Here is an 11331-nt window from a genome sequence, read left to right as displayed (position 1 = left end):
GACCACCCACTTTTGCAAGAACCATTAGTTGATTGTTCACAACAATCAGTTTCATCCGGTTCCAGTATTACTATGACCAACCATGAAAAACGTCACATAGAACAGATATCTATATAATTGTAAATAAATCCATAGCACACATCATGATCATGATCTAACATACCAGCATTGCATCTCTAATAAAGAAGATGGGAGTATTGTTCCCTACAAGGTCCCAGTTGCCTTCCTCTGTATAGAACTTCATTGCAAAGCCTCGAGGGTCACGAACTGTGTCAGAGGAACCTGCTTCACCAGCTATAAAACAAAGGTTTACCAATTTAAGTCATTGGAAATTACATACAGACCCAACAAATATTCCAAAGAAATTGTTGCCTAACTTTCATCTCAGTCATACTGGACTTTGTACTATAGAAGCAGGCATGCATTCTATATGTTGGGAACTTCGCTGATAAAATGAAAGTTCTGAGCAAGTCTCTCTCTCGATTTATGAAACTGATTTAAGAAAAGCTTAATTCAATGAAAATTTTGCCTTCCCAGCCCTCGGACATTCTTGCTGATGGTGGCATTTATAGTATTCTAGGAAGAAATGAATATAGAGAATGTGCAGCAATTTTATAGTGTATTGGTCTGCTGAAGACCTGCAATGCTCTTTTAATAACTTTCTCAATAAGAGAGGAAACCCCATTTCCAAGGGATACAGTGTCATGAACCATTTTCTCACTGTTACTTAAGAAACTCAATGGCCACCATTCCCCTGCCAATATAATTAAGTCAATTACATGTGCTTATTCTAAAGAAAAATATGATCTCGGTCTGAATTCTTGCTACAAGTTTGATTTCCTAACAGACAACATTTAACAGCTGACAGAGAGGAAAGTAGATTTAGTTGAGAAACACCTTGTAACTCTAGTTTGTTTAATGGTATTTTGGAAAACCAGGAAGAATCAAAGAATTTCATGCTGAGGGAGATTAGTGAACATGATGAATAAAAAGTATCGGTGATGGCACATATAAAACAAATAAAATAAATTCACCAATCAAGATTTGTAAAAGACTTACCGACTGTAGAAAATCGAATGGCGATTGGAGTTCTTTTACCAATGTGCTCAAATACCTTTGCTTTGCAGTATTTGGTGATCTCATGAGTAACTTCAAAATAACCAAAAGCACCTGAAATTTTTTTAAAATGTTACTTTTCAGTAGAAACACAGAATCTACAGAACAAGAACTCTGAGAACAATATCAAACACAATAACCAGAACAGGTCATAAATATACATTTTTTCTTAAATAAATAAAGAAAATGCAAAAGCCACCCTCCATTCTCAAGGATACCACTCAAGAGGACACTCACAGAATCATAAAATAACAGAGTTGGAAGAGTCCTCAAGGGCCATCCAGTCCATACCCCTGCCATGCAGGAATACACAATCAAAGCACCCCCAGCAGATGGCCATCCAGCCTCTGTTTAAAACTTCAAAAGAAGGAAACTCCACCACTCTCTGAGGGAGTGTGTTCCACAGTCATGCCAGGATTCATTTGTCATTGCTGAGACCAACCTAGAAAAAGCAGTTGCAATGTCCCTTAAAAGGAAAGGTTGGTAATATGGCACTGGGTGCTGTTAAGAGAAGAAAGGGATAGAAACAGGCACAGCAAACAGCTTTTCACATGGAAAAGGAAAGTACAGTGAGGAGATGACAAGAAAGAAAAAGAACCCCTGGTGACAAAGTGGTTAAATGCTGGTACTGCAGCCCTTCACAGCCACAAGATTGTTGGGTTTGATCCCAGACAGGCCTCCAGGGTCTACTCAGCCTTGCATCCTTCCGTAGGTCGCAAAAATGAGTACCCAGCTTGTTGGGGGCAACTAGCTAACACATTGGAAACCGCTTAGGGACTGCTTACGTACACTGATAATGGGTACAGAAATGCACTTGCTATTGCAATAAAGCCCTTCAGCATGACAAACATGTTTTAGTTCACATACATACATTGCACTACATATTTGTAAACAAGCTATGGGCAGTTTTTTGAGCTTAAAATTAATGCAAATTCCAGGGTAGGTGACCTGTCCACACCACATTGTTTTACTGGAATATGTATTCAATACATTTGAAAATATGCATTTTATTGCAAATTCCTTTAAAAGGCATGTTGATTACAAACTGATTCTATTTAAAGCAATGCATTATGAAGGATGCAAGGATGCTACGGAAGGATACATGGCTGAATGGACCCTGAAGGCCTATCTGGGAGCAAGCTCAACAACCTTGTGGTTGTGAGGGGCTGCAGTACCGGCATTTAACCAGTACCAGCTACCCTGAAGTAAGCATTTGAGTTAAGATAGGTTGTTAAATTGTAACTGCCATTTTTTCCTTAAAACAGTACTATTTTTCCAAAGATATACAAAAGTAATTGAAGATTAATGGTCAGATTAATGATTATTTAATAGGAATAGGTACCAGGAATCTGACTGGGTGGGTGTATCTCACATGGAACACCATCTCTGAAACACCAGAGGTGATTCATAAAGTATGTTTCCTATTAGATAATCATTAATCTTTGTATATCTTTGGAAAGAAATAGTACTGTTTTAAGGATAAAATGGAAGTTACAATTTAACAACCTATCTTAAATCAAATGCTTGCTTCAGGGTAGCCCAAAGGCTTGCAATAATCAAACAATCTATTTTGAATTTTTCCCCTGGAGCACTCCTATAGTATTAAAATTTCCCTCAGAATCAAAAGCCTTAGTTATCTGGAAGCCTAGAGGCTGTTTTTCCAGAAACTCAGGTTAAAAGCACCCTTGGACACACTAAATTAAAAACAATTGTTTGGCTCCTAGTTACTCCACGTATTTTTCATACATATTCAACATGGGTAACTTTTGTATACTTCCAGATAAGGATCACCTTTCTTGAAGTAATGGGCAAAGGGATGTCATGTGAGTTTTGTTTTTTGTTTTTTTAACTGAATTAAAATATCAAAATTATAAAAGTGCACAGATTATCTGCACACATAATGTATTGGGTGAGAATTAATTTTCATTTCTGGACTTTATTTTAAGAAAAAATTATCAAAGGTTTCAACTGTGCCAATTAAAACCCTGGCAGAGTAAAAGCTGTTCACTCTACCAACAGACTAGCAAAATATGGTGGAATTAAAACAGCAAGAGGATATTTTATGATTCATAAAAGTAGTTCAGCAATGCTGTAACAGTATAGGAAGAAGCCATAAAATATTTCACACGATCTAGCTCAAAGCCTTGTTACAGATTGTGAAAGACACAAATTCCATTTTAGTTTTCTTGTTTTTTTCTGCACACACACAATTCCATAAGTGGCTCACAAAGTTCGATGCATTGTGTTTTAAAGGAAATACACCACATAATCTCTCATATTTACCTGCTCCTTTGGCATGAACAACTCTCTCAGGAATCCTCTCTCGGTCGAAATGTGCCATCTCATCAGTGAAAACCACATCCTGAACCAAAAGAGGGCCTCGTGGACCCACAGTCATAACATTCAGTTTGTCTCCCACTGGGATTCCTGCTCCTGTGGTCAAGGCATCTGGTTTCTAGATTGAAAGAGGAATTGGGGGGGGGGGGGGACAGAGAAAACAAAATTAAAACATATCACGGTCTACATTTTTTCCTTGCTTAGCGAAAGGAATCAGATTACAAAGATTATCACACGAAGCTAAATACTGAAATTAAACCAACATAGCCACGTTTATGGCCCAACTTTATCAGACGACAGCATAGCTGAGCTGTATGTAGCTGGTCTGTCCTCCACTTGTGGAGGACATCCTTTTCACACAGTCTGGAAAAGAAAGTGTTGGAACAGCAATGTCTGCTATAGATGCAGTCCTTCCATTGAAGACATACAATAAAGACTGCTCCCAAACCAGTATGTATGTGTTTCCTTTTATTAATGCAATCGCTAAGAGAATGGGGGCTCTCCTAAATTGAGAGATATATGAGGCAATATGTTCCTGAAACTACAGGAAACTTTACTTTCTGCATTAGATACTATACTACTATTTCACAGGATGAATTATTAAGGGAGATTAGTTTTGCCTTGTGGATCCACCTTAGAATACTAATATATGTATGAAAATGGGATGTCATTTCCAAACATTGTTATTAAATAAATTTTCGAACTTGAATGGTAACACCTCTAAACCTTCTGTGTCAGAGGATTTAGAAACTGCATGGTTTCTATATTAATTAAGTACTTAACAATGTTTGTGTTTTAACTTGAAGCTTTCAAGCTAACCATAACAAAACAAACTGCTCAATTTAGCAGCAACATACATAAAGTTAATAATTGTAATGCCAGAGGGATGGAAAATAATTTAATTTCCTGTATTTTAATATTAGTTAATCCATAAAATACCAATACGTAGGTCTGTTGCTAAAAGCTAGGTGGACATAATTCTGAAGAATTATGTCTTACATTGCTACAGTATCCTTTTGAATGTTTTCAATATTGCTTAAATGCCATCTTGTGTAAAATAAAATGACAGCAATAAGAATATTTAACTCCAATACAATACATTCATATATAAAATGCCCAGAAGAAGGCTACCAAAGCAGTTAATTCATTTCTAGATTGAATTTTTTCCCCATAGTATGTAACTCTGGAATTTCACTTAAGGGGGAAAAAAGTCACATTTTAAAATGGGTTTTAGAGACATAGCTATTTACATATGCTTTATCAATTGATTTTAAACTGGTTTGGATATTTAAATACTATTCTTAAATTACTGTTGCTTATTTTATGATTTAGATACCACTTTTTGTCATGTTTAAAGTTATTTAATATAATGATTAAATGCCTGTATTGCAGCCACTCACTCAGAAACCGCAAGGTTACGAGTTCAATACCAGGCAAGGGCTCAAGCTCCTCAGGCTTGCATCCTTCCGAGGTCACTCAAATGAGTACCCAGATTGTTGGACGCAATTAGCTTACACTTTGTAAACCTCTTAGGAAGTGCTTACGTGCACTGATAAGTGGTATAGAAATGTACTTGCTATTGCTAATTTTTTATTTAATAATGACGTTAATATGAAATTATCATAATCATTCTGTCGTGTCAACCACATTGAGAGCGCTGTATGGCATTAAAAGGTGGCATACAAATAGTTAGAATGAATAACACTCAAGCCATTGTTTTACAACAATATGTGTAGCCCAAATCCCACCATGGAAAAATACAAATTATGGCAATACAGAACATGTCCAAAATCTGGTATTTTTGGCTAGAAGAGAGACACGAGCTTTCAAAAATGCAGCAGCAGCCCTTCCGAAGGTGATAATTAATGTAACTTGAAGCCAGACTTAAGCAAGAAAACAAGCGATTAAGCAATCTTGAAATTCTGGAGAATATTATCAATCTTTTGCAGATTAAATTAACACAAGTATTGCTGCATTAATTTTAAGTGTCTCCCACAGCAGTCACCACTCCACCCACTAAAGCACATGAGTCTTTTTGGATAACTACATAGCAGTGTTTATCTTCCTTGCACCACCTATGCAGATCCATTCAGATGATAAAAGCTGTGTTTGCACCTTTATGAAGTCATTAAACAGAAAGTATCGTCTTCAGATCTTTACTGTGCACTAGAAGGTACACCTAAATTCTTGATCAGGGAACAACTAAACTAATGAAATATGGGCATCCCAAATGAACAATTTTGGAAACTATTTTTGGCCCTACATTTAGTGGTAGGTCAGATTTATCCCTCATTTCCCTCTTGTATTTGAGACTGTGAGCAACTTTACTCAAAGCAGCGTCTTTCAACATTCGTTACAACGAGACAGACACTGAGAGAAAAACAGAACTGGAAATCAGTTTACACATTTGCTCCCCACAAAAGAGACTTGCACTGTGTGATACAATAAAGTAACTTTATATGGCAGGAAAGGGGAGGGAGAAAGCTGGTAGGAGAGGAGGTAAAAAGGATACTTGGCCCAATTATAAATACTGTATCACTTATTAATCATTCTTGTCCTATTTGAGCATTCAAGAGAATCTCCCTAGTTCTGTCAGGTCAATGAGAGCTTCTGACATGGTCTTTTGCAGTGCTTGTAAGTTTTACAGTACATAACAGTTACACACAAGAGATGGGGAAACTTTGGTTTCTCAGAGGCATTTTGCACTCTCATACCTTGCTTTGCCTCATTAAAGCCTCATACCAACTCAATCAGTTGGGAGGGGGTGTAAAATCACTCAAAAACAGCGGCATAACTAGGGTTGGTATCATCCCCATGGACTTCCTCCCATACAAAATCATATCAAATGCTTAGTAAAAAATAAATAAATAAAAGTACTAACGTTACTCGTAAATTATGATTACCATGTATCATTTAACATAATGGCAATAGTAGTGACATGGACAGCTAGAAAATTAGAATCACACCTTTAATGCATATGGAAAGTTGCTCATAAATGTCATAACATCAAAAGCATTTCATCACTTAATAAACATCTTGACAAAATTATAACTTTCCTTTCCTGGTCTTGAAAGCTGCAAACTTGTTAATCACTTCATTCAATTCAATGCCTTTCACCAACTCACGTTCTGTCTCATAGTAGATTGCAAAAAGTTCTTTATAAGTTTCAGCTTCCTCTCACATGAAGTCACAGGCACGCAGATCGACAGAAGTAATTTTAGGCTTAGTGAAGGGTTGGGAGAAACTCTAGAAAGTTCCATTCAGCTATGGGTGTCAGAATGTCTAATACTGCCCAATCTTTAGCTTCTTTGCTTTCAGATGTATTATCAGCCTTGATATTTCTGTTAGAAGTGAAGTCTGAAACCTCATCATACAAAGTGGTTAGTTTTGGAATGGACACCTTTAACTCTTTTTTGGTGACAGATATGAGACTCTTCACCTGAATATCCTCAAACATAGCTGCTACTTCCCTGATCACTCTTGATTTGATCTGGACTTCAGAATGAGAGCAATCAATGTGCTCAAGCACTGCCTTCTTATTTTCTTCTTACATAATTTTTTTAAAATTTCAAATCCACATTCACCTGATTTTAGACGCATCTATTCAGTTGCATGCTCCACTAGGTGATTGTGCTCCTCATGCAGAAAAATCTAAGCACTTCTAGCTTTGTTACCACCTTGTAGAGCATTAAGCCTTTAGTTTGCAGGTATTGCTGTGTAAGATTAACTTCCAGACATAAACCACACCAGAAGTGCAGGTAGCACAGAAAAGTGAAATCACAGAGAGCAGGGGAAAGACCTTGTCTTTAACTGACTTATTTGCAGCACAATTAGCACTTCATCGTATTGTTGATAGCGTTTTCACTGATATTTCAGTATACTCAATTAAGACATTCCATTATTGGGCAGAAGCAGCAAATAAAGAAAACACTATCTCAAGTGTACCAAGAAAAGTCACACACAAGGCATTTTCAGCAAAACAGTACTGAAAACACAAGCCGTGACTGGTCCACACATCAATTAAAAATAGCTTTCTTGCGTCTTTCCCTTAAGAATGGGTGATACACCTCCATGGATTCTAGCCATAGTGACAACTTTATCTTGAGTATGATGAGCAAAGTGGCAGCTTTATCTTGCGCATCATTACATCTAGTCCATCATTTTCCAGATTGTTAAGGATATCAGTGAAGTCAGTGGTTGTGTTTCCCCTCAAAGGGATAAATTATAGAAATGCTTCTTTAACTTCAACTTTCCTATTATTGTTTTTTAAATCTCTGATCACTGTGGACAACTAGTCAGTATGTGATAAGCCAAGTATGCTGTTGCTCATAAACCCAAAGTACTTCACAGACTTCATGTCCATGACAAGTATCTCCTTCACATGATTTGCCAGGGCACATATAAACACATTCTGACGTTTTGATGGAACATAAAAAGCTGATACTTTAAGTTTACATGTGCTCTGCTTTATTCTGACTAGATGCTCTTTGAGCACTGCATCATATTTTGGAAGCATCTGAACTATCCCAAAAAAAAGTTCCCATTATTCAGTGAGGGGCTGTGCAGACAGGTGGCTTCATGCCGCTCATTTTTGCCCTGGAAGGAGGCTGCGGAAACCAGATGCTGTGGCTTCTAGAAAGATGAAAAAGAACCCGCTTCCTGACAAGTTCTTTTTGCGTCCCCAAAAGGGTGTGATTGGCATGCTCGCGCCCAAAGGGTGCCATCATGGCACGCCCCATGTGTATGGGCATGTGCCAAGATGGTGCCCGGGCAGCGGAACTAAGCCTTGGAGCATGTGCAGGCTCCGCCCTAGTTCAGCCTTAGCATGCAGTCAGGCCAGCACAAAGTGCAGGTCTGCACTGCCTCAGAGTAATCGAATGCCAGATTCTTCATGGCAAGGTATCCTTCCACTTTTGCTTCTCCATTTCCATCAAAGCAATACTCTCAGCATCAATGGTTTTGTGCAGCCTAATTCCAGCTGCAAATGTTTTCCAACTGTCAAGTTAACATAGGTGGTCTTTGGATAGCTCATTGTTATGTACTTTCAGGAAGTTTCTACCACACCTGAAGCCAAGCACAATGTTGGATGTCTTATCTGTAATGTTAATGGTAAACAGTTGGCAGCAAAAACAGTATAAATTCTCACTGACAATCCATGACTGCAGAATTTTTTGGAATTCTTTTGAAAACTGGAACACATTTTCTTTTGCTTTTTCACCTTGCCTTGCCACAACACTGAAAGACCCATCTTTGTCCTGGAAATAAACACTTCCTCTGTGGGTGATTTTTACTCGAAATGATTTGGAACTGGTATTTCCCAGAGAAAGGAACTAGCAAAACCACTACTGAGTACTCTGTGCCTAAGAAAACCCTATGAAATACATGGGGTTGTCAAGCAATTTGAAGATGTGTGCATGCCTATATCTACACCAATGCATGCAGCATGCATTATGCTGATCATATCAAAATTTATTGTATTTCAAGATTGTTGTACAAATAGGGTTGCCATGTGTTCCTTATTATAAGAGATGTCAATTTTTTGAGGACTAGAAAGCTTGTCTTTCTGTAGCCTGAACCAAACACCAAAAAGCACATATTTTGTAGCGTGGCTGGAATGAAAGTTACAGATGTTTTGAAAATCCAACCAAATTTGAGATTCAAGTTACTCTGGATTTTATTGATCGTTGTCAAGCATTTTTGATATGATTAAAACAGATTCAGAATTGTTGTTACATGTCAAAAAATTTAACAAAAAAGCAATTTTCATAAAGTGCATCATAACATAACCTGTGTTTGGAGAATATAGGCAGTATATCTATGTTACTGAGAAATGCATGGCCAAGTTAATGGAAATCGATACCTTTATTTGGTATTTAGGCAAAATACTTTGCTTTTAATAGGCCACTTTCTGACTATCAACTTCACATGTCATGAATTACTGCTGTTTTGAATAACTGATAACCCTGTTGTACAGTAGGAATGAAAATGTAGGATAAACCCTGCTTAATGCCCAGGAAGCAGACAGAACAGAATAAAATGGTCTACAATGCCAATTTCTATGTGGGTCAAACCAACTAAATTCCCCAATTACATATGACTAGCGATGATGAAACATAAACTCATAAACCTCAATGTTATTTAAATTACAGTAATTATATTAGACTACCTCCCGGAAGAGTGAAAAGTCTTGGAAGCAATAATAAAACTGTGTTTAAGGCAGGGCAAAGCAGGGAAGAAATGCTGTGTCCCCTTTTTTTAAAAAAATCTTTTTGGGAATGAGCACATGGTTGTGAAGCCATGGAAGCACCGGGCAGTCTTTCTTTCTGCAGTCCCTCCTGGCTCCAGAAAAGTGAGCCTAAAAGCACTGATCTCTGGGCAAGAGCCAGTGTTGAAGGGCAGCTCTGGGCAGCCGGGAGGAGTGGCTATGTGCAGCCTGATGGAACTGGTGCTTGGCAAAGGTTAGACTACAAGCCATGGGCTCTGAGTTGATGGAAAAGTGAGTAGGGCTGGAGACAGACAGGCAGTGTTTTCTTCTGCTGGGCTTTTCCCCTGGCATGAGGCCCAGCTGCTGGTAACCTTTGAGCTACTAACTCGCCACGGTTGCAGGGGTGGGATGGGGGCCTCCTGGATGGTCCCATCTCTTTGTAGAGCTGCACTGAGGAAGTTGTGGTGTTCTCCTGTGGCAGCAGTGCTGTCTCTCACTAACCCATGTCCAGGTGGTAAGCCCCAAAAAAGCAGACAATGGCATGTCACTAGGATTAGTGACACCCCTCTCTGATGATGAGCCTGGTGCACGTGACACCCACTACAGCCCTATAGCGAAGCCACTGATTGCAGCTCCCAGGGGCCTCCAAGCATGTGAGTTTAAATTAATATAGCCCTCTAACTCTCTCAAAGTCAAAAGAATAGGTCAAAAGAACCCAGATGTACAAAATCAGAAAATATTCCCCGTTTTGTTTCTGGTTTAAAATTTTGCATTAACATAGGCTAGGATGGATACAGTAGCAAAGACTGTTCAATGTAACCACTAGAGTTCCCTATATCTGAAATCCATGAAGAAGAATTTTCCCTTTTTAAAACGATTTTTAGAAATTATCATTTACACTGACTTATGCTTCTGCTTGTTTTTTCTACAGTTATACCTATTTTGTTCTTTTAAAAGTATGTTGCCTTTATCATAGTGTTGTGGATTAAAACAGCTACACTAGAAAATGGCTATGGATAATTTTGTCTTGGATTATGTTGCTACATTACCCAGAAATAGTTGTTTGAAATCACATGTCTAACTTAAAGTGTAGCTATAATGTCAAGTCCCATAAACCAAAACAAATATAGGTTGAGTGTGCCTTATCCAAAATGCTTGGGACCAGAGGTGTTTGGGAATTTGGAGTTTTGCAATATTTGCACTTACATAATGAGATATCTTGTAGATGAGACCCATGTCTAAGCATGAAATTTATGTATGTGTTGTATACATCTTATTCGCTTCCGAGCACAATACAAGGTGTTGGTTATTACCTATAAAGCCCTACATGGCTTGGGCCCGAGTTACTTGAGGGACCGCATCTCCCCATATAATCCGCCCTGCACTCAGAACAACCGGGAAGAACTTGCTGGAAATCCCACCTTCTAAATATATTACTACATCCCAGATGGCCTTCTCAGTAGCAGCCTCACAAATCGGGAACAGTCTTCCCGAGGAGCTCCACCTTATCAACTCCTGGAAACATTTAAAAAGAGGCTTAAAACTTCCCTCTTCTGTCAAGCCTTCCCTTCTGGAAAATGAAGTTGTGTATTTTGATCCCATCGACTCTCTGCCTCACCCTATTGAATGACTGTTTTAGATTTGTATAGTGCATATTGTGTTACTGGTTTTTA

At 38.3% G+C, this 11331-nt stretch overlaps 1 protein-coding gene across 2 annotated transcripts in view; it reads right to left on the bottom strand.

Moving 5' to 3' along the window:
• CAT (catalase) overlaps nucleotides 1-11331 on the bottom strand; it is a 71939-nt gene that overhangs the window by 18511 nt on the left and 42097 nt on the right. For both annotated transcript variants that reach the window (XM_042453950.1, XM_042453960.1), the window contains exons 2-4: nucleotides 3400-3571; nucleotides 1060-1170; nucleotides 164-294 (exon numbers count right to left, since the gene is read on the bottom strand). In XM_042453950.1, coding sequence (XP_042309884.1) covers nucleotides 164-294; nucleotides 1060-1170; nucleotides 3400-3571 — 414 coding nt within the window. The remainder of the gene's footprint in view (nucleotides 1-163; nucleotides 295-1059; nucleotides 1171-3399; nucleotides 3572-11331) is intronic.

Source organism: Sceloporus undulatus, chromosome 1, assembly GCF_019175285.1.
Source record: "Sceloporus undulatus isolate JIND9_A2432 ecotype Alabama chromosome 1, SceUnd_v1.1, whole genome shotgun sequence".
In the NCBI taxonomy this organism is placed as follows: Eukaryota; Metazoa; Chordata; class Lepidosauria; order Squamata; family Phrynosomatidae; genus Sceloporus; species Sceloporus undulatus.
The sequence above is the reverse complement of the archived record's forward strand: the minus strand, read 5'-3'. Positions and strand labels throughout refer to the sequence as shown.